This window comes from Scyliorhinus torazame, chromosome 11, assembly GCF_047496885.1.
Source record: "Scyliorhinus torazame isolate Kashiwa2021f chromosome 11, sScyTor2.1, whole genome shotgun sequence".
Lineage (NCBI taxonomy): Eukaryota > Metazoa > Chordata > Chondrichthyes > Carcharhiniformes > Scyliorhinidae > Scyliorhinus > Scyliorhinus torazame.
In genome coordinates, this window is record NC_092717.1 from 257,162,728 (window position 1) to 257,189,234 (window position 26,507).

The 26,507-nt window shown below is 59.4% G+C and overlaps 1 protein-coding gene across 1 annotated transcript in view; it reads right to left on the reverse strand.

Annotated features, from left to right (window-relative positions):
* sspo (SCO-spondin) overlaps positions 1 to 26,507 on the reverse strand; it is a 1,206,999-nt gene that overhangs the window by 1,061,525 nt on the left and 118,967 nt on the right. Inside the window, 5 exon segments of the mRNA XM_072468611.1 lie at positions 8,824 to 9,067; positions 9,584 to 9,749; positions 12,329 to 12,550; positions 24,398 to 24,570; positions 25,823 to 25,949. Of these exon segments, the coding sequence (XP_072324712.1) occupies positions 8,824 to 9,067; positions 9,584 to 9,749; positions 12,329 to 12,550; positions 24,398 to 24,570; positions 25,823 to 25,949 (932 nt within the window).

Genomic DNA, 26,507 nt, shown 5'->3' on the forward strand with positions numbered 1-26,507 from the left:
GAAGGCTTTACTAGACTAATAACTATGCTCGAGCTGAGACATGTGCGAACTGCTACACAGCCCATGAGGCAGGCCTTTATATACGGCTCACAGATGGGCGGAGCCAGAGGCGGAGTCCCCAGGGTTCCAAGCCTGGTCTTAAAGGGGACATCACCTTACATGATGATAAGGCAGTAACCGTTCATCACATTCACCCCCTGTTTACAAGGAGTCCGGCGGGGGTGAAGTGCCATCATAGGTCCATCCGTCTCGGCGGCCGGATCGTCCTCCTCGATCTCCTCAATTCGGGCGGTGGTGCGGCGGGCACGGACGTCCCGGTTGAGGGCACATCCGGGAGCACAGCGGTTGGAGCTTCGGTCCGGGTCGGGGCAGAGGAACTAGGCAGGGCCGGGGGTAGCGGAGCCGGCACCGGCGGGGTGTGTAAAGGGGGGGCGCAAGGGGGGGGGCGCACGGTAGGAGCTCACCAACGGGGAGTGGGGCCGGGAGGGGGTGTGTTGTAGGGGGTGCCGGGTCCTGCAGGGGAGCGGCGCGGGAAGGGGCGTCTGTGGTGGAGGATCCAGCGGGCTACAGATCCCGGAGGGAAACCGTATCTTGCCTGCCGTCGGAGTACTCCACGTAGGCGTAACTGGGGTTGGCGTGGAGCAATCGGACCTTTTCAACTAGGGGGTCCGTTTTATGTCTCCTCGCGTGCCTCCGGAGAAGAACAGGTCCCGGAGCCGTCAGCCAAGGTGGAAGCGAGACCCCGGAGGTAGACTTCCTGGGGAAGAGAAACAATCGCTCGTGAGGGGTCTCATTTGTGGCCGTGCAGAGGAGTGACCTAATGGAGTGTAGGGCATCGGGTAGGACCTCCTGCCAGCGGGTGGTTGGGAGATTTCTCGTCCGCAGGGCCAGAAGGACAGCCTTTCACACGGTCGCGTTCTCCCTCTCCACCTGCCCGTTTCCCCGTGGGTTATAACTGGTCGTTCTGCTCGAGGCGATGCCTTTGCTGAGCAGATACTGACGCAGTTCATCGCTCATGAACGATGTACCCCGGTCGCTGTGGATATAAGCAGGGAAACCGAACAGGGTGAAGATGCTGTGCAGTGCCTTAATCACAGTGGCTGAGGTCATGTCGGGGCAGGGAATGGCGAATGGGAAACGGGAGAACTCATCGATCACGGTGAGGAAATAGGCATAACGGTTGGTGGACGGGAGGGGCCCCTTGAAGTCCACGCTCAGTCGCTCAAAGGGGCCCGAGGCCTTCACGAGCCGAACCTTGTCTGGCCGATAGAAGTGCGGTTTGCACTCCGCACAGACCTGGCAGGCCCTGACCATGGCCTTGACCTCCTTGGTTGAGTAAGGTAGGTTGCGGGACTTGATGAAATGGACGAGACGGGTAACCCCCGGGTGGCAGAGGTCATTGTGGATGGCTTGCAGGCGGTCCTCCTGCGCGTTGGCGCATGTGCCGCGGGACAGGGCATCTGGGGGCTCGTTGAGCTCCCCTGGACAATACTTGATGTCGTACGAGTAGGTGGAGAGTTCGATCCTCCACCTCAAAATTTTATCGTTCTTTATTTTGCCCCCTTGCGTGTTATCGAACATATAGGCGACTGACCGTTGGTCGGTGACGAGGGTAAACCTCCTACCGGCGAGGTAGTGTCTCCAGCACCGCACAGCCTCCACAATGGCTTGTGCCTCCTTTTCGACTGCAGAGTGTCGAATCTCGGAGGCGGTGAGGGTTCGGGAGAAGAATGCTACTGGTCTGCCTCCTTGATTGAGGGTAGCAGCCAGGGCGATGTCTGATGCATCGCTCTCTACCTGGAAAGGGATGGTTTCGTCCACCGCGTGCATGGCGGCCTTGATGATGTCGGCCTTGATGCGGTTGAAGGCCAATTGAGCCTCAGCCGAGAGGGGAAAAGTGGTGGTCTTTATGAGTGGGCGGGCTTTGTCCGCATACTTGGGGACCAACTGGGCGTAATAGGAGAAAAGCCCCAAGCACCGTTTGAGGGCCTTGAGGCTGCGGGGGAGAGGGAGTTCCTTAAGGGGGCGCATGCGGTCGGGGTCGGGATCTAGGACCCCGTCTTCCACCACATAGCCGAGGATGGCCAGCCGGGTGGTGTGGAAAACACATTTTTCCTCGTTATAGGTCAGGTTAAGGGCTCGGGCGGTCTGGAGGAACTTTTTGAGGTTAGCGTCATGGTCCTGCTGATCATGGCCGCAGATGGTGACATTGTCCAAGTACGGGTATGTAGCCCGCAAACCGTACTGGTCCACCATTTGGTCCATCGCCCTTTGAAAGACGGAGACCCCATTTGTGACACCAAAGGGGACCCTGAGGAAGTGGAAGAGCCGGCCGGCTGCTTCGAAGGCAGTATAGGGGCGGTCTTTTGGTCGGATGGGGAGCTGGTGGTAGGCAGATTTGAGGTCGACCGTGGAAAAGACTCGGTATTGGGCGATCCGATTTACCATTTCCGCGATGCGAGGAAGGGGGTACGCATCCAGCTGCGTGAATCGGTTTATGGTCTGGCTATAATCCACGACCATCCGTTTCTTCTCCCCGGACCGGACTACCACCACTTGCGCTCTCCAAGGGCTGTTGCTAGCCTCGATGACCCCCTCTCCCAGTAAACGCTGGACCTCTGACTTGATAAAAGCCATATCTTGGGCACTGTAGCGCCGGCTCCTGGTGGCGACGGGCTTACAGTCGGGAGTGAGGTTCGCGAATAGCGAGGGGGGTGCGGCTTTCAGTGTCGCAAAGCAGCACACCGTAAGGGGGGGCAAGGGTCCGCCGAACTTCAGTGTCAGGCTTCGGTGGCTGCACTGGAAATCCAGTCCGAGCAGCAGGGGGGCACAGAGGTGAGGGAGGATATAAAATTTTAAACGGGTGTATTTGGCGCCCTGGATTGAGAGATCCACAATACAGTACCCCGTGATTTGTACCGAGTGGGACCCAGATGCGAGGGCTATGGTTTAGGATGCGGGATGGGTGCGCAGGGAGCAGCGCCTTACCGTTTCAGGGTGGATAAAGCTCTCATTGCTCCCCGAGTCGAAGAGGCATGCAGTGTCGTGCCCGTTGACCTGGACCTGCATCATGGAGTTCTGCAAGTGTTTTGGCCGAGTTTGGTCGAGGGTGATCACACCCACTCGCGGGTAGACCGATTTCTCAGCCGAGTCGGACTCGTAAAATGGCGGCCGCCGTCGGTCGCACGTGTCGGGTCGAGAAGATGGTCACTCCCATGATTCGCACGAGGCTGATGACGCGTCAGAAGGGGGCGTGTCGGGTCGGTGCGCAGCAGCATTGCGAGGCCTGCGGGCCTGAGAGCCTGATTTTCGGGCCTGCTGTTCTTTGTTTTTCTGGCCCCTGGGTCTGGCCAGGCAGACCCTCGCAAAATGTCCCTTCTTCCCGCAGTCGCTGCAGATCGCGGAGCGGGATGGGCAGCGTGGACGTGGGTGCTGGCCCTGTCCGCAGAAGTAGCACGGTGTGCCCCCTTGGTGAGCGGGTCGCCGCGTGGCACAGGCCTGTAATACGGTTGAGTCTGAGGAAGTCCAGGGGGGGTCTCGCAGAGTCCGCGGGGTACGTACCCAAGTTATGTCGGGCCACCGCCAGCGAGGAGGCGAGCGTTAGCGTGTCCTGGAGGTCTTTCGCCCTGTTTTCGAGCAGCCGCTGCCGGATGTAGGTCGAGCGGATGCCGGACACGAAAGCGTCTCTGATGTGCTGGTTCATATGGACTTCCCCTGTCACAGTCCCTGGCAAGCTCGGTGAGTTTCTCGACAAATTCGTCGAGCGATTCCCCCGAGCGCTGCCGGCAGGTAGAGAGCAGATGCCGGGCGTGCACCTCATTGATGGGTTTGACAAACCGCTTGCGGAGTAACTCGACCGCCTCTTCATAAATCGTCGCCTTTTCGAGCGTGGCGGAGATTCTGTGACTCACCCGGGCGTGGAGTAGACGCAGCTTGCGTGGCCCCAGGATGGGAGTCTCTGCGGAGTCCAGGTAGGCCTCGAAGCACCGCAGCCAGTATTTAAAAATTTCCTTCGCCTCCGGTGTCCGTGCTTCCAGATTGAGCTTCTCTGGTTTTAGGCCTGAATCTAGTTTAGTCGAATAAATTGAGGTACCCTCAATAATGACACTTAGAGTATAAACTGTAAAGAAGGCTTTAATAGACTAAGAACGATGTTAGAGCTGAGATGTGTGCTGACTGCTACACAGCCCATGAGGCAGCCCTTTATATATGGCTCACAGATGGGCGGAGCCAGAGGCGGAGTCCCCAGGGTTCCAAGCCCGGTCTTAAAGGGGACATCACCTTACATGATGACAAGGCAGTAACCGTTCATCACAGACAGAGAGACAGAGAGAGAGAGAGAGAGAGAGAGTGACAGAGAGAGACAGAGACAGAGATTGACAGAGGGAGACAGAGAGAGACAGAGACAGGGAGAGACAGAGAGAGAGACAGAAAGAGAGAGAGAGACAGAGAGAGAGAGAGAGAGAGACAGAGGGCGTTGGGGGGTTGGGAGGAGGGGGGTTGGGGTGGGAGGAGGGTGGTTGGGGAGGGGGGTGGGGGGTTGGGGAGGGGGGCGGTGGGGGAGTTGGGGTGGGGGAGTTGGGGTGGGGGAGTTGGGGTGGGGGAGTTGGGGAGGGGAGTTGGGGAGGGGAGTTGGGGAGGGGAGTTGGGGAGGGGAGTTGGGGTGGGGGAGTTGGGGAGGGGAGTTGGGGAGGGGAGGGGCTTTGAGCACCGCCCCGTCACTGTCAGTTACAGCTGGTTGTGTGGTAGAGAAATTCAATGAAACCGACCTATCCTGTGAGGTTTAGGAAACAGGTGACAGGGTGATTTCATCAAGCTCCTCCCACCACCCATTCTAATTAGCACCTTCACGTATAGAATTGTATAGAATCCAGCAACAAGTACATATAGAATCCTCATCACATCCATATAGACCAGGACCTTGACAGAGGAGGAGGCCTTTTGGCCCTTCGAGCTGCTCCGCCATTCATCACCATCACGGCTGATCATCCAACTCAATAGCCTAATCCTGCTTTCTCCCCATAGCCTTTGATCCCATTCTCCCCAAGTGCTATATCCAGCCGCCTCTTGAATATATTCAAAGTTTTAGTATCAACTACTTCCTGTGGCAATGAATTCCACAGGCTCACCTCTCTTTGTGTGAAGAAATTTAAACTAGTTCAGCAGGGGCTTGGGAACCTGAATTGTAGCTCCAGTATACAGGAGGTTGAGAGTAGTGAGGTCATGAGTAAGGTTTGAAAGTTGCAGGAGTGTACCGGCAGGCAGGAAGGTGGTTTAAAGTGTGTCTTCTTCAATGCCAGGAGCATCCGGAATAAGGTGGGTGAACTTGCGGCATGGGTTGGTACCTGGGACTTCGATGTTGTGGCCATTTCGGAGACATGGATAGAGCAGGGACAGGAATGGTTATTGCAGGTGCCGAGGTTTAGATATTTCAGTAAGCTCAGGGAAGGTGGTAAAAGAGGGGGAGGGGTGGCATTGTTAGTCAAGGACAGTATCACGGTGGCAGAAAGGACATTTGATAAGGACTCGTCTACTGAGGTAGTATGGGCTGAGGTTGGAAACAGGAACGGAGAGGTCACCCTGTTAGGGGTTTTCTATAGGTCTCCGAAAAGTTCCAGAGATGTAGAGGAAAGGATTGCAAAGATGGTTCTGGATAGGAGCAAAAGCAACAGGGTCGGTGTTATGGGGGACTTTAACTTTCCAAATATTGACTGGAAACGCTATAGTTCGAGTACTTTAGATGGGTCCGTTTTTGTCCAATGTGTGCAGGAGGGTTTCCTGACACAGTATGTAGATAGGCCAACGAGAGATGAGGCCATATTGTATTTGGTATTGGGTAATGAACCAGGACAGGTGTTAGATTTGGAGGTAGGTGAGCACTTTGGTGATAGTGACCACAATTCGATTACGTTTACTTTTGTGATGGAAAGGGATAGGTATATACCGCAGGGCAAGAGTTATATCTGGGGGAAAGGCAAGTATGATGCGATGAGGCAAGACTTAGGATGCATCGGATGGAGAGGAAAACTGCAGGGGATGGGCACAATGGAAATGTGGAGCTTGTTCAAGGAACAGCTACTGCGTGTCCTTGATAAGTATGGACCTGTCAGGCAGGGAGGAAGTGGTCGAGCAAGAGAACCGTGGTTTACTAAAGCAGTCGAAACATTTGTCAAGAGGAAGAAGGAGGCTTATGTAAAGATGTGACATGAAGGTTCAGTTAGGGCACTCGAGAGTTACAAGTTAGCTAGGAAGGACCTAAAGAGAGAGCTAAGAAGAGCCAGGAGGGGACATGAGAAACCTTTGGCAGGTAGGATCAAGGATAACCCTAAAGCTTTCTATCGATATGTCAGGAATAAAAGAATGACTAGGGTAAGAGTAGGGCCAGTCAAGGACAGTAGTGGGAAGTTGTGCTTGGAGTCCTAGGAGATAGGAGAGGTGCTAAATGAATATTTTTCGTCAGTATTCACACAGGAAAAAGACAATGTTGTCGAGGAGAATACTGAGATTCAGGCTACCAGACTAGAAGGGCTTGAGGTTCATAAGGAGGAGTTGTTAGCAATTCTGGAAAGTGCGAAAATAGATAACTCCCCTGGGCCGGATGGGATTTATTTTAGGATTCTCTGGGAAGCTAGGGAGGAGATTGCTGAGCCTTTGGCTTTGATCTTTAAGTCATCTTTGTCCACAGGAATAGTGCCAGAAGACTGGAGGATTGGAGGATAGCAAATGTTGTCTCCTTGCTCAAGAAGGGGAGTAGAGACAACCCCGGTAACTATAGACCAGTGAGCCTTATTTCTATGGTTGGCAAGGTCTTGGAAAGGTTTATAAGAGATAGGATGTATAATCATCTGGAAAGGAATAATTTGATTAGAGATAGTCAGCACAGTTTTGTGAAGGGTAGGTCGTGCCTCACAAACCTTATTGAGTTCTTTGAGAAGGTGACCAAACAGGTGGATGAGGGTAAAGCAGTTGATGTGGTGTATATGGATTTCAGTAAAGCGTTTGATAAGGTTCCCCACGGTAGGCTACTGCAGAAAATACGGAGGCATGGGATTCAGGGTGATTTAGCAGTTTGGATCAGAAATTGGCTAGCTGGAAGAAGACAAAGGGGGATGGTTGATGGGAAATGTTCAGACTGGAGTCCAGTTACAAGTGGTGTACCACAGGGATCTGTTTTGGGGCCACTGCTGTTTGTCATTTTTATAAATGACCTGGAGGAGGGCGTAGAAGGATGGGTGAGTAAATTTGCAGATGACACTAAAGTCGGTGGAGTTGTGGACAGTGCGGAAGGATGTTACAAGTTACAGAGGGACATAGATAAGCTACAGCGCTGGGCTGAGAGGTGGCAAATGGAGTTTAATGCAGAAAAGTGTGAGGTGATTCATTTTAGAAGGAATAACAGGAAGACTGAGTACTGGGCTAATGGTAAGATTAAAACATAGAACATTACAGCGCAGTACAGGCCCTCTGTTGCCGCATTACAGGAAGGATGTGGAAGCATTGGAAAGGGTGCAGAGGAGATTTACCAGAATGTTGCCTGGTATGGAGGGAAGATCTTATGAGGAAAGGCTGAGGGACTTGAGGCTGTTTTCGTTAAAGAGAAGAAGGTTAAGAGGTGACTTAATTGAGGCATACAAGATGATCAGAGGATTGGATAGGGTGGACAGTGCGAGCCTTTTTCCTCGGATGGTGATGTCTAGTGCGAGGGGACATACCTTTAAATTGAGGGGAGATAGATTTCGGACAGATGTCAGAGGTAGGTTCTTTACTCAGAGAGTAGTAAGGGTGTGGAATGCCCTGCCTGCAACAGTAGTGGACTCGCCAACACTAAGGGCATTCAAATGGTCATTGGATAGACATATGGACGATAAGGGAATAGTGTAGATGGGCTTTAGAGTGGTTTCACAGGTCGGCGCAACATCGAGGGCCGAAGGGCCTGTACTGCGCTTTAATGTTCTATGTTCTATGTCTCCTTATCTCTGTCCGAAATGGTTTACCCTGAATCCCCAGACTGTGACCCCTGGTTCTGAACCCCCCCACCATCGGGAACATCCTTCCTGCATCCACCCTGTCCAGTCCTGTTAGAATTTTATAAGTCTCTATGAGATCCCCCCTCATTCCTCTGAACTCCAGCGAGAACAATCCCAACCTCGTCAATCTCTCCTCATATGTCAGTCCCGCCTTCCCTGGAATCAGTCTGGTAAACCTTCGCTGCACTCCCTTGAGAGCCAGAACATCCTTCCTCAGAGAAGGAGACCAAAAGTGCCCACAATACTCCAGGTGCGGCCTCACCAAGGCCCTGTACAATTGCAGCAACACATCCCTGCTCCTGTACTCGAAACCTCTCGCAATGAAGGCCAGGATAGCATGTCTTTTGGTCGCTAACAGGCCCTACTCTTTACCTCAGTTCGCCTCTTGTTCTTTATATATTTATAAACATCTGTGGTTCTTCTTTATTGTCCAATGGGGAATTTGAGGTTTGTTTCAGTGTCATGATCAGGGTAAGGGGTCAAGGGTCGGGTCAGGAATGGAACGGGGTTAGGGATCGGGGTAAGGGGTCGGGTCAGGATCGGGGTTAGGGGTGGGGACAGGATCGGGGTTAGAGTCGGGTCAGGATCAGGGTTAGAGTCGGGTCAGGATCGGGGTTAGGGGTCGGGTCAGGATCAGGGTTAGGGGTCGGGTCAGGATCAGGGTTAGAGGTCAGGTCAGGATCGGGGTTAGGTGTGTGGACAGGATCGGGGTTAGGGGTCGGGTCAGGATCAGGGTTAGAGATCGGGTCAGGATCGGGGTTAGGGGTCGGGTTAATATTGGGGTGTTTACACGTACCAAGTGTTGCACTGTCTGTTGCGGACTGAACCGGGTGCGTAGACTGTGTCCTCGAGTAGACAAGGGCAGAGGGAAGGTGGGACACACTGACCCTCGTCGTCCAGTACCAATCCATCAGGACAGTTACACCCTGGCACACACACTCCAGCTGATCCACACTGCAGTTCCATTTGTAGATACGCACATGAATTGTCACAGGGATGAGAGCAGTCACTGTACACTTGTCCCCCACCGCACTGAATCGCTGGGAAAGAAAACACAGTCTTATTACAAAACAAGGAATAGTTCAATGAGCACAGACCAACAGAGAGAGAGAGAGGGAGAGAGGGAGAGAGAGAGAGAGTGAAAGAAAGAGAGAGAAAAAAGTACAGCACAGGAACAGGCCCTTCGGCCCTCCAAGCCCGTGCCGACCATGCTGCCTGACTAAACTACAATCTTCTACACTTCCTGGGTGCGTATCCCTCTATTCCCATCCTATTCATGTATTCGTCAAGATGCCCCTTAAATGTCACTATCGTCCCTGCTTCCACCACCTCCTCCGGCAGCGAAGCGCGTCTCCAAGATCAGCTTCAGAATCCAGAGGGACTGGGCCCTCTTACAAACAGCTCAGTGTGACCGACCAGGGAGAAGGCAAGTTTCTCGGGACGGGCTGTAGGTGGGGGTCAATGGGGGTGGGGGGTGGGGGGTGAGACAGCTCTGACAGAGACAATGCACCACAGAGATGGGGATTCCTGCAACTCCAAACCCTGTTGTTACTTACGACAGAAGTTGCTTTTTCTCCATTCGAGCAGCACACCTTCCTGGGCACAATCCCGGGCAAACGCAGCGACAGTCCCACACACACATTCCGTGCCAGCTCCACACCCACACACATCGGACAGGCAGAGGCTGTAATATGGGTCAACCTCCAACAGATCACGGCAGGCCTGGGGAACGAGAGGGAGAGAGAGGGAGAGAGGGAGGGAGAGGGAGAGGGAGGGAGGGAGGGAGAGGGAGAGGGAGGGAGAGAGGGAGGGAGAGGGAGGGAGAGAGGGAGGGAGAGGGAGGGAGAGGGAGGGAGAGAGGGAGGGAGAGGGAGGGAGAGGGAGGGAGAGGGAGAGAGAGGGAGAGAGGGAGAGAGAGAGGGAGAGAGAGGGAGAGAGGGAGGGAGAGAGGGAGAGAGGGAGGGAGAGAGAGGGAGAGAGAGAGGGAGAGAGAGGGAGAGAGAGGGAGAGGGAGGGAGAGGGAGGGAGAGAGGGAGGGAGAGGGACAGAGGGAGAGAGTGAGGAAGAGGGAGAGTGGGAGGGAGAGTGTGAGAGGGAGGGAGAGTGTGAGAGGGAGGTAGAGGGAGAGGAGGGAGAGAGAGAGGGACAGAGGGAGGGAGAGAGGGAGAGGCAGAGGGAGGGAGAGAGGGAGAGGGAGAGAGGGGGGAGGGAGAGCGAGGGAGGGAGTGGGAGAGAGGGAGGGAGAGGGAGAGAGGGAGGGAGTGGGAGAGAGGGAGGGAGTCGGAGAGAGGGAGGGAGTGGGAGAGAGGGAGTGGGAGAGAGGGAGGGAGAGGGAGGGAGGGAAAGAGGGAGGGGGAGAGGGAGAGGGAGGGAGGAGGAGAGGGAGGGATGAGGGAGGGAGAGGGAGAGGGTGAGGGAGGGAGGGAGAGGGATGGGAAAGGGGAGGGAGCGAGGGAGGGAGAGAGCGAGGGAGGGAGAGGGAGAGAGGGAGGGAGAGGGAGAGAGGGAGGGAGTGGGAGAGAGGGAGGGAGAGGGAGGGAGAGGGAGAGAGGGAGGGAGGGAGAGAGGGAGAGAGGGAGAGAGGAGGAGAGGGAGAGGGAGGGAGGAGGAGAGGGAGGGATGAGGGAGGGAGAGGGAGAGGGAGAGGGAGAGGGGGAGGGAGCGAGGGAGGGAGAGGGAAAGGGGGAGGGAGCGAGGGAGGGAGAGGGAAAGGGGGAGGGAGCGAGGGAGGGAGAGGGAGAGGGAGAGGGGGAGGGAGCGAGGGAGGGAGAGGGAAAGGGGGAGGGAGCGAGGGAGGGAGAGGGGGGCGACGGGATTATGCATTTTCCTGAGTGATCAGTGGTATTACAAAGAACAAAGAAATGTACAGCACAGGAACAGGCCCTTCGGCCCTCCAAGCCCGTGCCGACCATGCTGCCCGACTAAACTACAATCTTCTACACTTCCTGGGTCCGTATCCTTCTATTCCCATCCTATTCATGTATTTGTCAAGATGCCCCTTAAATGTCCCTATCGTCCCTGCCTCCACCACCTCCTCCGGTAGCGAGTTCCAGGCACCCACTACCCTCTGTATAACATATTCAACAAGTTGCGAAAAAGGAGGTGACGCAGTCTTGAGAACTCCTCACAGTGACCCCTGCCCCTCAGAGTGACCCCTGACCATGACCCCTGCCCCTCAGAGTGACTCCTGCCCCTCAGAGTGACCCCTGCCCCTCAGAGTGACCCTGCCCCTCAGGGTGACCCCTGCCCCCGAGTGTGACCCCTGCCCCCGAGTGTGACCCCTGCCCCCGAGTGTGACCCCTGCCCCCGAGTGTGACCCCTGCCCCCGAGTGTGACCCCTGCCCCCGAGTGTGACCCCTGTCCCCGAGTGTGACCCCTGCCCCCGAGTGTGACCCCTGCCCCCGAGTGTGACCCCTGCCCCCCGTGTGACCCCTGCCCCTCAGTGTGACCCCTGCCCCTCAGTGTGACCCCTGCCCCTCAGTGTGACCCCTGACCATGAACCCTGCCCCTCAGAGTGACCCCTGCCCCTCAGAGTGACCCCTGCCCCTCAGAGTGACCCCTGCCCCTCAGAGTGACCCCTGCCCCTCAGAGTGACCCCTGCCCCTCAGAGTGACCCCTGCCCCTCAGTGTGACCCCTGCCCCTCAGTGTGACCCCTGCCCCTCAGTGTGACCCCTGCCCCTCAGTGTGACCCCTGCCCCTCAGTGTGACCCCTGCCCCTCAGTGTGACCCCCTGCCCCTCAGTGTGACCCCTGCCCCTCAGTGTGACCCCTGCCCCTCAGAGTGACCCCTGACCCTCAGAGTGACCCCTGACCCTCAGAGTGACCCCTGCCCCTCAGAGTGACCCCTGCCCCTCAGAGTGACCCCTGCCCCTCAGAGTGACCCCTGCCCCTCAGAGTGACCCCTGCCCCTCAGAGTGACCCCTGCCCCTCAGTGTGACCCCTGACCATGAACCATGCCCCTCAGAGTGACCCCTGCCCCTCAGAGTGACCCCTGCCCCTCAGAGTGACCCCTGCCCCTCAGAGTGACCCCAGTCTCTCAGAGTGACCCCTGCCCCTCAGAGTGACCCCAGTCTCTCAGAGTGACCCCAGTCCCTCAGTGTGACCCCTGCCCCTCAGTGTGACCCCTGGCCCTCAGTGTGACCCCTGCCCCTCAGTGTGACCCCTGCCCCTCAGTGTGACCCCTGCCCCTCAGTGTGACCCCTGCCCCTCAGTGTGACCCCTGCCCCTCAGTGTGATCCCTGCCCCTCAGTGTGACCCCTGACCCCGAGTGTGACCCCTGCCCCTACCCACGGTTGGGTTACCTCGAACAATTTGCTGTGGAGTATCTGACAGGAGTGTTGAGCGTATTGCCGGCGCTGAGAGAATGTGCTGCACGTCTCCAGGGTCTGAGCGTCGATGTCCGCACAGGCCGCAGACACTTTGAACTTATTGACAAAAGCAGCTGGGTCGGTCTCGATATCACCGTCCGGGGTGGCAAACTCGTCGCTCTGAACCCAGTTGTACGTCCCACACAATCCGCGCACCTGCAGACAAAGGACAGCAGACCATCAAGGGGGGGGGGGGACAGGGAGCAGAGTGACCAATGGGGAGGGAGGAGGGGGCAGGCTGACCAATGGGGGGGACAGGGGACAGAGAGACAAATGGGGGGGGGCAGGCTGACCAATGGGGGGGGGGCAGGGAGCAGAGTGACCAATGAGGGGGGCAGGGGACAGAGTGACCAATGGGTGGGTGGGTACAGGGGACAGAGTGACCAATGGGGGGGGAGGGGGACAGAGAGACAAATGGGGGGGTCAGGCTGACCAATGGGGGGGGCAGGGAACAGAGTGACCAATGGGGGGGAGGGGGCAGGCTGACCAATGGGGGGGACAGGGGACAGGCTGACCAATGGGGGGGGCAGGGGGCTGAGTGACCAATGGGGGGGGAGGGGGCAGGCTGACCAATGGGGTGGGGGACAGGGGGCAGAGTGACCAATGGGGGGGGGACAGGGGGCAGAGTGACCAATGGGGGGGGCAGGGGGCAGAGTGACCAATGGAGGGGGGGGAACAGGGGGCAGAGTGACCAATGGAGGGGACAGGGGACAGAGTGACCAATGGGGGGGGACAGACAGGGGTAAGAGTGACCAATGGGGGGGGGGAACAGGGGACAGGCTGACCAATGGGGAGTGGGACAGGGTGCAGAGTGACCAATGGGGGGGACAGGGGACAGAGAGACAAATGGGGGGGCAGGCTGACCAATGGGGGGGGACAGGGAGCAGAGTGACCAATGGGGGGGGACAGGGGGCAGAGTGACCAATGGAGGGGACAGGGGACAGAGTGACCAATGGGGGGGGGACAGACAGGGGTAAGAGTGACCAATGGGGGGGGGGAACAGGGGACAGGCTGACCAATGGGGAGTGGGACAGGGTGCAGAGTGACCAATGGGGGGGACAGGGGACAGAGAGACAAATGGGGGGGCAGGCTGACCAATGGGGGGGGGGACAGGGAGCAGAGTGACCAATGGGGGGGGACAGGGGGCAGAGTGACCAATGGGGGGGGCAGGGGACAGAGAGACAAATGGGGGGGGGCAGGCTGACCAATGGGGGGGTAAAGGGGACAGAGTGACCAATGAGGGGGGGGGCAGGCTGACCAATGGGGGGGAGGGGGCAGTCTGACCAATGGAGGGGTACAGGGGACAGAGAGACAAATGGGGGCGGGCAGGCGACAGAGAGACAAATGGGGGGCAGGCTGACCAATGGGGGGGGCAGGGGACAGGCTGACCAATGGGGGGGCAGGGGGCTGAGTGACCAATGGGGTGGGGGACAGGGGGCAGAGTGACCAATGGGGGGGGAGACTGGGGACATGCTGACCAATGGGGAGGGGACAGGGAGCAGAGTGACCAATGGGGGGGACAGGGGGCAGAGTGACCAATGGGGGGGGGACAGGGGACAGAGTGACCAATGGGGGGGGGCAGGGGGCAGAGTGACCAATGGGGGGGGGCAGGGGGCAGAGTGACCAATGGGGCGGACAGGGGGCAGAGTGACCAATGGGGGGGGGGACAGGGGACAGAGTGACCAATGGGGGGGGGACAGGGGGCAGAGTGACCAATGGGGGGGCAGGGGGCAGAGTGACCAATGGGGGGAGAACAGGGGGCAGATTGACCAATGGGGGGGACAGGGGGCAGAGTGACCAATGGGGGGGACACAGGGGGCGGAGTGACCAATGGGGAGGGGGACAGGGGGCAGAGTGACCAATGGGGGGGAGAACAGGGGACAGGCTGACCAATGGGGGGGGACAGGGTGCAGAGTGACCAATGGGGGGGGACGGGACAGGGGACAGGCTGACCAATGGGGAGGGGGACAGGGTGCAGAGTGACCAATGGGGGGGAGGAGGCAGAGTGACCAATGGGGAGGGGGACCGGGGACAGAGTGACCAATGGGGGGGGAGGGGGCAGAGTGACCAATGGGGGGGACAGGGGGCAGAGTGACCAATGGGGGGGAGGGGGCAGAGTGACCAATGGGGGGGACAGGGGACAGAGTGACCAATGGGGGGGGGAGGGGGCAGAGTGACCAATGGGGAGGGGGGAGGGGGCAGAGTGACCAATGGGGAGGGGGACAGGGGGCAGAGTGACCAATGGGGGGGACAGGGGACAGAGTGACCAATGGGGGGGGAGGGGGCAGAGTGACCAATGGGGGGGGGAGGGGGCAGAGTGACCAATAGGGAGGGGGGAGGGGGCAGAGTGACCAATGGGGAGCGGGACCGGGGACAGAGTGACCAATGGGGGGGGGACCGGGGACAGAGTGACCAATGGGGGGGGACCGGGGGCAGAGTGACCAATGGGGGGGAGACAGGGGTAAGAGTGACCAATGGGGGGGGGGCAGGGGACAGGCTGACCAATGGGGGGACAGGGGGCAGAGTGACCAATGGGGAGGAGGGGGGAGAGTGACCAATGGGGGGTGAGGGGGCAGAGTACCAATGGGGAGGGGGGCAGGTGGCAGAGTGACCAATGGGGAGGGGGACAGGGGGCAGAGTGACCAATTGGGGGGTGCAGAGTGACCAATGGGGGGGCAGAGTGACCAATGGGAGGGAGACAGGGGTCAGGGTGACCAATGGGGGGGTGGACAGGGGACAGGCTGACCAATTGAGAGGGGGACAGGGTGCAGAGTGACCAATGGGGAGGGGGACAGGGAACAGAGTGACCAATGAGGTGGGGGACAGGGGACAGACTGACCAATGGGGAGGGGGACAGGGTGCAGAGTGACCAATGGGGGGGACAGATTGACCAATGGGGGGGACAGGGGGCAGAGTGACTCATGGGGGGGACAGGGGGCAGAGTAACCAATGGGGGGGACAGGGGGCAGAGTGACCAATGGGGGGGACAGGGGGGAGTGACCAATGGGGTGGGGGCAGGGACAGAGTGCCCAATGGGGAGGGGGGCAGGGGACAGAGTGACCAATGGGGAGGGGGACAGGGGACAGAGTGACCAATGGGGGGGATAGGGGACAGAGTGACCAATGGGGGGGCAGGGGACAGAGTGACCAATGGGTGGGGGGCAGAGTGGTCAATGGGTGGGGGACAGGGGGCAGAGTGACCAATGGGGGGCACAGGGGACAGGCTGACCAATGTGGAGGGAGACTGTGGACAGAGTGACCAATAATGGGGGGGGGCAGGGGACAGAGTGACCAATGGGGGGGACAGGGGACAGAGTGACCAATGGTGGGGGGGGCAGGGGACAGAGTTACCAATGGGGGGGACAGGGGGCAGAGTGACCAAGGGGGGGGGGAACTGCTCGGGTCCAATAAACAGGCCACGTCCAGACCCCAAACCCCCAACATTAAAACTCCACATCCCCTAACCAGAGCAGAGAGTGACCCTGTGGTCAGTGTGGCCTGAGAGTGACCCTGTGGTCAGTGCGGCCTGAGAGTGACCCTGTGGTCAGTGCGGCCTGGGAGTGACCCTGTGGGCAGTGCGGCCTGGGAGTGACCCTGTGGTCAGTGTGGACTGAGAGTGACCCTGTGGTCCGTGTGGATTGAGAGTGACCCTGTGGTCAGTGCGGCCTGAGAGTGACCCTGTGGTCAGTGCGGCCTGGGAGTGACCCTGTGGTCAGTGTGGCCTGGGAGTGACCCTGTGGTCAGTGCGGCCTGGGAGTGACCCTGTGGTCAGTGTGACCTGAGAGTGACCCTGCGGGCAGTGCGACCTGGGAGTGACCCTGTGGTCAGTGTGGCCTGGGAGTGACCCTGTGGTCAGTGCGGACTGAGAGTGACCCTGTGGTCAGTGCGGCCTGGGAGTGACCCTGTGGTCAGTGCGGACTGAGAGTGACCCTGTGGTCAGTGCGGACTGAGCGTGACCCTGTGGTCAGTGCGGCCTGAGAGTGACCCTGTGGTCAGTGCGGACTGAGAGTGACCCTGTGGTCAGTGCGGCCTGGGAGTGACACTGTGGTCAGTGCGGCCTGGGAGTGACCCTGTGGTCAGTGTGGCCTGCGAGTGACCCTGTGGTCAGTGCGGCCTGGGAGTGACCCTCTGGTCAGTGTGGATTGAGAGTGACCCTGTGGTCAGTGCGGCCTGAGAATGACCCTGTGGTCAGTGTGACCTGAGAGTGACCCTGCGGGCAGTGCGACCTGGGAGTGACCCTGTGGCAGTGTGGCCTGAGAGTGACCCTGTGGTCAGTGTGGACTGAGAGTGACCCTGTGGTCAGTGTGGCCTGGGAGTGACCCTGTGGTCAGTGCGGCCTGAGAGTGACCCTGTGGTCAGTGTGGCCTGGGAGTGACCCTGTGGTCAGTGCGGACTGAGAGTGACCCTGTGGTCAGTGCGGACTGAGCGTGACCCTGTGGTCAGTGCGGTCTGAGAGTGACCCTGTGGTCAGTGCGGACTGAGAGTGACCCTGTGGTCAGTGTGGCCTGGGAGTGACCCTGTGGTCAGTGTGGCCTGAGAGTGACCCTGTGGTCAGTGTGGCCTGGGAGTGACCCTGTGGTCAGTGTGGCCTGAGAGTGACCCTGTGGTCAGTGTGGACTGAGAGTGACCCTGTGGTCAGTGCGGCCTGGGAGTGACCCTGTGGGCAGTGTGGCCTGGGAGTGACCCTGTGGGCAGTGCGGCCCAAGAGTGACCCTGTGGTCAGTGTGGCCTGAGAGTGACCCTGTGGGCAGTGTGGCCTGAGAGTGACCCTGTGGTCAGTGTCGCCTGGGAGTGAGCCTGTGGTCAGTGTGGCCTGAGAGTGACCCTGTGGGCAGTGTGGCCTGAGAGTGACCCTGTGGTCAGTGTGGCCTGGGAGTAACCCTGTGGTCAGTGTGGACTGAGAGTGACCCTGTGGTCAGTGTGGCCTGGGAGTGACCCTGTGGTCAGTGTGGCCTGGGAGTGACCCTGAGGTCAGTGCGACCTGAGAGTGACCCTGTGGTCAGTGTGGCCTGGGAGTGACCCTGTGGTCAGTGCGGCCTGGGAGTGACCCTGTGGTCAGTGCAGCCTGAGAGTGACCCTGTGGTCAGTGTGGCCTGAGAGTGACCCTGTGGTCAGTGCAGCCTGGGAGTGACCCTGTGGTCAGTGTGGCCTGGGAGTGACCCTGTGGTCAGTGTGGCCTGGGAGTGACCCTGTGGTCAGTGCGACCTGAGAGTGACCCTGTGGTCAGTGTGGCCTGGGAGTGACCCTGTGGTCAGTGCGGCCTGAGAGTGATCCTGTGGTCAGTGTGACCTGAGCGTGACCCTGTGGTCAGTGTGGCCTGAGAGTGACCCTGTGGTCAGTGCGGCCTGAGAGTGACCCTGTGGTCAGTGTGGACTGAGCGTGACCCTGTGGTCAGTGCAGCCTGGGAGTGACCCTGTGGTCAGTGTGGACTGAGCGTGACCCTGTGGTCAGTGTGGCCTGAGAGTGACCCTGTGGTCAGTGTGGCCTGGGAGTGACCCTGTGGTCAGTGCGACCTGAGAGTGACCCTGTGGTCAGTGTGGCCTGGGAGTGACCCTGTGGTCAGTGCAGCCTGAGAGTGACCCTGTGGTCAGTGTGGCCTGAGAGTGACCCTGTGGTCAGTGCAGCCTGGGAGTGACCCTGTGGTCAGTGTGGCCTGGGAGTGACCCTGTGGTCAGTGTGGCCTCGGAGTGACCCTGTGGTCAGTGCGACCTGAGAGTGACCCTGTGGTCAGTGTGGCCTGGGAGTGACCCTGTGGTCAGTGCGGCCTGAGAGTGATCCTGTGGTCAGTGTGACCTGAGCGTGACCCTGTGGTCAGTGTGGCCTGAGAGTGACCCTGTGGTCAGTGCGGCCTGAGAGTGACCCTGTGGTCACTGTGGACTGAGCGTGACCCTGTGGTCAGTGCAGCCTGGGAGTGACCCTGTGGTCAGTGTGGACTGAGCGTGACCCTGTGGTCAGTGTGGCCTGAGAGTGACCCTCTGGTCAGTGTGGCCTGAGAGTGACCCTTGGGCAGTGCAGCCTGAGAGTGACCCTCTGGTCAGTGTGGCCTGGGAGTGACCCTGTGGGCAGTGCGGCCTGGGAGTGACCCTGTGGGCAGTGTGGACTGAGCGTGACCCTGTGGTCAGTGCAGCCTGAGAGTGACCCTCTGGTCAGTGTGGCCTGAGAGTGACCCTGTGGGCAGTGCAGCCTGAGAGTGACCCTCTGGTCAGTGTGGCCTGGGAGTGACCCTGTGGTCAGTGCGGACTGAGAGTGACCCTGTGGTCAGTGTGGCCTGAGAGTGACCCTGTGGTCAGTGTGGCCTGAGAGTGACCCTGTGGTCAGTGTGGCCTGAGAGTGACCCTGTGGGCAGTGCGGCCTGAGAGTGACCCTGTGGGCAGTGCAGCCTGGGAGTTACCCTGTGGTCAGTGTGGCCTGAGAGTGACCCTGTGGTCAGTGTGGCCTGGGAGTGACCCTGTGGTCAGTGTGGCCTGGGAGTGACCCTGTGGTCAGTGTGGACTGAGCGTGACCCTGTGGTCAGTGCAGCCTGAGAGTGACCCTCTGGTCAGTGTGGCCTGAGAGTGACCCTGTGGGCAGTGCAGCCTGAGAGTGACCCTCTGGTCAGTGTGGCCTGGGAGTGACCCTTTGGGCAGTGTGGCCTGGGAGTGACCCTGTGGTCAGTGTGGCCTGGGAGTGACCCTGTGGGCAGTGTGGCCTGAGAGTGACCCTGTGGTCAGTGTGGGTTGAGAGTGACCCTGTGGTCAGTGTGGGCTGAGAGTGACCCTGTGGTCAGTGTGGCCTGGGAGTGACCCTGTGGTCAGTGTGGCCTGAGAGTGACCCTGTGGTCAGTGTGGCCTGAAAGTGACCCTGTGGTCAGTGTGGACTGAGAGTGACCCTGTGGTCAGTGCAGCCTGAGAGTGACCCTGTGGTCAGTGCAGCCTGAGAGTGACCCTGTGGTCAGTGTGGGTTGAGAGTGACCCTGTGGTCAGTGCGGCCTGAGAGTGACCCTGTGGTCAGTGCGGCCTGGGAGTGACCCTGTGGGCAGTGTGGCCTGGGAGTGACCCTGTGGTCAGTGCAGCCTGGGAGTGACCCTGTGGTCAGTGCGGCCTGGGAGTGACCCTGTGGTCAGTGCGGACTGAGAGTGACCCTGTGGTCAGTGCGGACTGAGCGTGACCCTGTGGTCAGTGCGGCCTGAGAGTGACCCTGTGGTCAGTGTGGCCTGAGAGTGACCCTGTGGTCAGTGTGGCCTGGGAGTGACCCTGTGGTCAGTGCGGACTGAGAGTGACCCTGTGGTCAGTGCGGACTGAGCGTGACCCTGTGGTCAGTGTGGCCTGAGAGTGACCCTGTGGTCAGTGCGGCCTGAGAGTGACCCTGTGGTCAGTGCGGCCTGGGAGTGACCCTGTGGGCAGTGTGGCCTGGGAGTGACCCTGTGGTCAGTGTGGCCTGAGAGTGACCCTGTGGTCAGTGTGGCCTGGGAGTGACCCTGTGGTCAGTGTGGCCTGGGAGTGACCCTGTGGTCCGTGCGACCTGAGAGTGACCCTGTGGTCAGTGCGGCCTGGGAGTGACCCTGTGGTCAGTGTGGCCTGAGAGTGACCCTGTGGTCAGTGTGGCCTGGGAGTGACCCTGTGGTCAGTGTGGCCTGAGAGTGACCCTGTGGTCAGTGTGGCCTGGGAGTGACCCTGTGGGCAGTGCGACCTGAGAGTGACCCTGTGGTCAGTGCAGCCTGGGAGTGACCCTGTGGTCCGTGCGGCCTGGGAGTGACCCTGTGGTCAGTGCGTCCTGGGAGTAACCCTGTGGTCAGTGTGGACTGAGAGTGACCCTGTGGTCAGTGTGGCCTGGGAGTGACCCTGTGGTCAGTGTGGCCTGGGAGTGACCCTGTGGTCAGTGTGGCCTGGGAGTGACCCTGTGGTCAGTGCGACCTGAGAGTGACCCTGTGGTCAGTGTGGCCTGGGAGTGACCCTGTGGTCAGTGCGGCCTGGGAGTGACCCTCTGGTCAGTGTGGTCTGGGAGTGACCCTGTGGTCAGTGTGGCCTGAGAGTGACCCTGTGGTCAGTGTGGCCTGGGAGTGACCCTGTGGGCAGTGCAGCCTGAGAGTGACCCTGTGGTCAGTGTGGCCTGAGAGTGACCCTGTGGTCAGTGTGGCCTGGGAGTGACCCTGTGGTCAGTGCGGCCTGGGAGTGACCCTGTGGTCAGTGTGGCCTGGGAGTGACCCTGTGGTCAGTGTGGCCTGGGAGTGACCCTGTGGTCAGTGCGACCTGAGAGTGACCCTGTGGTCAGTGTGGCCTGGGAGTGACCCTGTGGTCAGTGCGGCCTGGGAGTGACCCTCTGGTCAGTGTGGATTGAGAGTGACCCTGTGGTCAGTGCGGACTGAGAGTGACCCTGTGGGCAGTGCGACCTGGGAGTGACCCTGTTGCAGTGTGGCCTGGGAGTGACCCTGTGGTCAGTGTGGCCTGAGAGTGACCCTGTGGTCAGTGCAGCCTGAGAGTGATCCTGTGTTCAGTGTGACCTGAGCGTGACCCTGTGGTCAGTGTGGCCTGAGAGTGACCCTGTGGTTAGTGCGGCCTGAGAGTGACCCTGTGGTCAGTGTGGACTGAGCGTGACCCTGTGGTCAGTGCGTCCTGGGAGTGACCCTGTGGTCAGTGCAGCCTGGGAGTGACCCTGTGGTCAGTGTGGACTGAGAGTGACCCTGTGGTCAGTGTGGCCTGAGAGTGACCCTGTGGGCAGTGCGGCCTGGGAGTGACCCTGTGGGCAGTGTGGACTGAGCGTGACCCTGTGGTCAGTGCAGCCTGAGAGTGACCCTCTGGTCAGTGTGGCCTGGGAGTGACCCTGTGGTCAGTGTGGCCTGAGAGTGACCCTGTGGTCAGTGTGGGTTGAGAGTGACCCTGTGGTCAGTGCAGCCTGGGAGTGACCCTCTGGTCAGTGTGGCCTGAGAGTGACTCTGTGGGCAGTGCAGCCTGAGAGTGACCCTCTGGTCAGTGTGGCCTGAGAGTGACCCTGTGGGCAGTGTGGCCTGAGAGTGACCCTGTGGTCAGTGTGGCCTGGGAGTGACCCTGTGGTCAGTGCGGCCTGGGAGTGACCCTGTGGTCAGTGCGGCCTGAGAGTGACCCTGTGGTCAGTGTGGCCTGGGAGTGACCCTGTGGTCAGTGCGGCCTGAGAGTGACCCTGTGGTCAGTGTGGCCTGAGAGTGACCCTGTGGGCAGTGCAGCCTGAGAGTGACCCAGTGGTCAGTGCGGCCTGAGAGTGACCCTGTGGTCAGTGCAGCCTGAGAGTGACCCAGTGGTCAGTGCGGCCTGAGAGTGACCCTGTGGTCAGTGTGGCCTGAGAGTGACCCTGTGGTCAGTGTGACCTGGGAGTGACCCTGTGGTCAGTGCGGCCTGAGAGTGACCCTGTGGTCAGTGTGGCCTGGGAGTGACCCTGTGGTCAGTGTGGACTGAGAGTGACCCTGTGGTCAGTGCAGCCTGAGAGTGACCCAGTGGTCAGTGCGGCCTGAGAGTGACCCTGTGGTCAGTGCAGCCTGAGAGTGACCCAGTGGTCAGTGCGGCCTGAGAGTGACCCTGTGGTCAGTGTGGGTTGATAGTGACCCTGTGGTCAGTGCAGCCTGAGAGTGACCCTGTGGTCAGTGTGGCCTGGGAGTAACCCTGTGGGCAGTGCGGCCTGAGAGTGACCCTGTGGTCAGTGTGGCCTGAGAGTGACCCTGTGGTCAGTGTGGCCTGGGAGTGACCCTGTGGTCAGTGTGGGTTGAGAGTGACCCTGTGGTCAGTGCGGCCTGGGAGTGACCCTGTGGTCAGTGCGGCCTGAGAGTGACCCTGTGGTCAGTGTGACCTGGGAGTGACCCTGTGGTCAGTGTGACCTGGGAGTGACCCTGTGGTCAGTGTGGCCTGAGAGTGACCCTGTGGGCAGTGCGGCCTGGGAGTGACCCTGTGGTCAGTGCGGCCTGAGAGTGACCCTGTGGTCAGTGTGGCCTGGGAGTGACCCTGTGGTCAGTGTGGGTTGAGAGTGACCCTGTGGGCAGTGTGGCCTGAGAGTGACCCTGTGGGCAGTGTGGCCTGAGAGTGACCCTGTGGTCAGTGTGGCCTGAGAGTGACCCTGTGGGCAGTGTGGCCTGAGAGTGACCCTGTGGGCAGTGTGGCCTGAGAGTGACCCTGTGGTCAGTGCAGCCTGAGAGTGACCCTGTGGTCAGTGCGGCCTGGGAGTGACCCTGTGGTCAGTGCAGCCTGGGAGTGACCCTGTGGTCAGTGCGGCCTGGGAGTGACCCTGTGGTCAGTGTGGCCTGGGAGTGACCCTGTGGTCAGTGTGACCTGGGAGTGACCCTGTGGTCAGTGTGGTCTGGGAGTGACCCTGTGGTCAGTGCGGCCTGGGAGTGACCCTGTGGTCAGTGTGGAATGAGAGTGACCCTGTGGTCAGTGCGGCCTGGGAGTGACCCTGTGGTCAGTGTGGTCTGGGAGTGACCCTGTGGTCAGTGTGGTCTGGGAGTGACCCTGTGGTCAGTGTGGCCTGAGAGTGACCCTGTGGTCAGTGCGGCCTGGGAGTGACCCTGTGGTCAGTGTGGTCTGGGAGTGACCCTGTGGTCAGTGCAGCCTGGGAGTGACCCTGTGGTCAGTGCAGCCTGGGAGTGACCCTGTGGTCAGTGTGGCCTGAGAGTGACCCTGTGGTCAGTGTGGCCTGAGAGTGACCCTGTGGTCAGTGCGGCCTGGGAGTGACCCTGTGGTCAGTGTGGTCTGGGAGTGACCCTGTGGTCAGTGCGGCCTGGGAGTGACCCTGTGGTCAGTGCGGCCTGGGAGTGACCCTGTGGTCAGTGTGGTCTGGGAGTGACCCTGTGGTCAGTGTGGATTGAGAGTGACCCTGTGGTCAGTGCGGCCTGGGAGTGACCCTGTGGTCAGTGTGGCCTGGGAGTGACCCTGTGGTCAGTGTGGCCTGAGAGTGACCCTGTGGTCAGTGCGGCCTGGGAGTGACCCTGTGGTCAGTGCAGCCTGGGAGTGACCCTGTGGTCAGTGCGGCCTGGGAGTGACCCTGTGGTCAGTGTGGCCTGAGAGTGACCCTGTGGTCAGTGCGGCCTGGGAGTGACCCTGTGGTCAGTGCAGCCTGGGAGTGACCCTGTGGTCAGTGTGGCCTGGGAGTGACCCTGTGGTCAGTGTGGACTGAGAGTGACCCTGTGGTCAGTGTGACCTGAGAGTGACCCTGTGGTCAGTGTGGCCTGGGAGTGACCCTGTGGTCAGTGTGGCCTGGGAGTGACCCTGTGGTCAGTGTGGATTGAGAGTGACCCTGTGGTCAGTGCGGCCTGGGAGTGACCCTGTGGTCAGTGCAGCCTGGGAGTGACCCTGTGGTCAGTGTGGCCTGGGAGTGACCCTGTGGTCAGTGCAGCCTGGGAGTGACCCTGTGGTCAGTGTGGTCTGGGAGTGACCCTGTGGTCAGTGTGGCCTGGGAGTGACCCTGTGGTCAGTGTGGCCTGAGAGTGACCCTGTGGTCAGTGTGGTCTGGGAGTGACCCTGTGGTCAGTGTGGCCTGGGAGTGACCCTGTGGTCAGTGCGGCCTGGGAGTGACCCTGTGGTCAGTGCGGCCTGGGAGTGACCCTGTGGTCAGTGCAGCCTGGGAGTGACCCTGTGGGCAGTGTGGCCTGGGAGTGACCCTGTGGTCAGTGTGGATTGAGAGTGACCCTGTGGTCAGTGCGGCCTGGGAGTGACCCTGTGGTCAGTGTGGATTGAGAGTGACCCTGTGGTCAGTGCGGCCTGGGAGTGACCCTGTGGTCAGTGCGGCCTGGGAGTGACCCTGTGGTCAGTGTGGCCTGGGAGTGACCCTGTGGTCAGTGTGGCCTGGGAGTGACCCTGTGGTCAGTGCAGCCTGGGAGTGACCCTGTGGTCAGTGTGGCCTGGGAGTGACCCTGTGGTCAGTGTGGCCTGGGAGTGACCCTGTGGTCAGTGTGGCCTGGGAGTGACCCTGTGGGCAGTGTGGCCTGGGAGTGACCCTGTGGTCAGTGTGGCCTGGGAGTGACCCTGTGGGCAGTGTGGGTTGCTCGGTCTCTCTGTGAACTCACTCTGTGGGCGTAGACGGGCTGCAGAATGATAGTCGCTGTGGTGAATTCCAGGCCCCAGTGTAGTTCCGCTCCAAAGGAGAGAATGGAGATGAAGGTTGAGGAGGTTCGATGTACAGACAGGTCGGTGTTTGTGAATGGCAACCTGATGTCCTGGCCATTCACACTCACATCTCCTGGGGACAGGCAAAAAAACAAATATCACACACTCAGGTCAGACAGAGAGGCACAAACAAGAAGCAGCAGGAGGCCATTCTGCCCTACGAGCCTGCTATCCCATTCAATATGATCATGCTGAATCTCAGGGCCACATTCCCACTTTCTCCCCAAACCCTTTGATGTCATTAAAATCTAAAAAAATTGATCTCTTTCTTCAGCAGACTCAGTGACGTGTCCTCCACAGGCTGTGTCGGGGATGCCACCCGTCTACCAGTGTCTAAGTGAAGAGGTTTCCCCTCAGCTCAGTCCTAAATCATCAACCCCACATTGGGCAGCACGGTAACACAGTGGTTAGCACTGCTGCTTAACAGCTCCAGGGTCCCAGGTTCGATTCCCCGTTGGGTCACTGTCTGTGCGGAGTCTGCACGTTCTCCCCGTGTCCGCGTGGGTTTCCTCCGGGTGCTCCGGTTTCCTCCCACAGTCCAGGTTAGGTGGATTGGCCGCGCTAAATTGCCCTTAATGTCCAAAAAGGTTTGGGTTGGGTTATGGGGATGGGGTGGAGGTGTGGGCTTGGGTAGGGTGCTTTTTCCAAGGGCCGGTGCAGACTCGATGGGCCGAATGGCCTCCTTCCGGTCGGATTCTATGATCCGGAGACTGACCCCTTGTTCCCCCAGCCACATGAAACATTCTCCCTGAATCCAGTCTGACTGGCCCTGTCAGAATTTTATACGTTTCAATCAGATCGCCAATCATCCTACTGAACTCGAATGAATGCAGGTCCAGTCGAACCATTCTCTCCCCACAGACAGTCTCACCAACCCCGTGGCAGCCAAGAGAACCTTCCTTATGTCAAGTCTATTCTACCTTGTGACATCCATGCATTTCTGGAACATTCCGAGGGTTTTAGTCACCGTAACAGAATGGCAAAGGCCCTGGATAACATCTCGAATCTCTGCTCGTTTCAGAATTATCACCTACCGAGCAAACCGGTTCACACACGGCAAGTAGCCCATTCCCCACCGCCAGTCCCAACTCATGCAGTCCCCAAATTATACCCTCCCCAACCCCCCCCTCCCACAATCTCTCTCTCCGCTGACCCCCTGCCCCAAACCCTCCTCACCCGGAATCCAGCTCCCCTTGTCCCCATCAACCCCAGCTCCCTGCAACATCCCAATCCCACCACCACCTCCCCTTCCCCAGCCCCTCCTTCCCCTCCCCAATCTGCCCTCCCCCTCCACCAGATCTCGGCAATGAGTACCCCGGGGGTACCTGTTCGCCGCAGTTTGACGATGGTTTTGTAAACAATGACAGTGATAGACCTCAGGCAGCTCCGAGTCACTCCATCTTCACACTCAACATGTTCAGCGATAATCAACAACTTTCCATCCACATAGTCCTGGAGAGGGACAAAAAGACAGACACAGAAAGCAACTTCTAGCGCGAGGATTCGAGTGTGGAAGCAGGGATGTGTTGCTGCAATTGTACAGGGTCTTGGTGAGGCCACACCTGGGGTATTGTGGGCAGTTTTGGTCTCCTTCTCTGAGGAAGGATGTTCTTGCTCTCGAGGGAGAGCAGCGAAGGTTTACCTGACTGATTCCAGGGATGGCGGGACTGACGAACGAGGAGAGATTGAGTTGGTTCGGGTAAAAGCAAATTATTGCGGATGCTGGAATCTGAAACCAAAGAGAAAATGCTGGAAAATCTCAGCAGGTCCGGCAGCGTCTGTGGGGAGAGAAAAGAGCGAACGTTTGCTCACACTGTTGGGGAGATTTTAAACTAATGTGGCAGGGGGATGGGAACCAGAGGCGAGATTCTCCGACCCCCCGCCGGGTCGGAGAATCGCCGGGGGCTGGCGTGAATCCCGCCCCCGCCGGTTGCCGAATTCTCCACCACCGGAGATTCGGCTGGGGCGGGAATCGCGCCGCGCCGGTTGGCGGGACCCCCCCCACCCCCC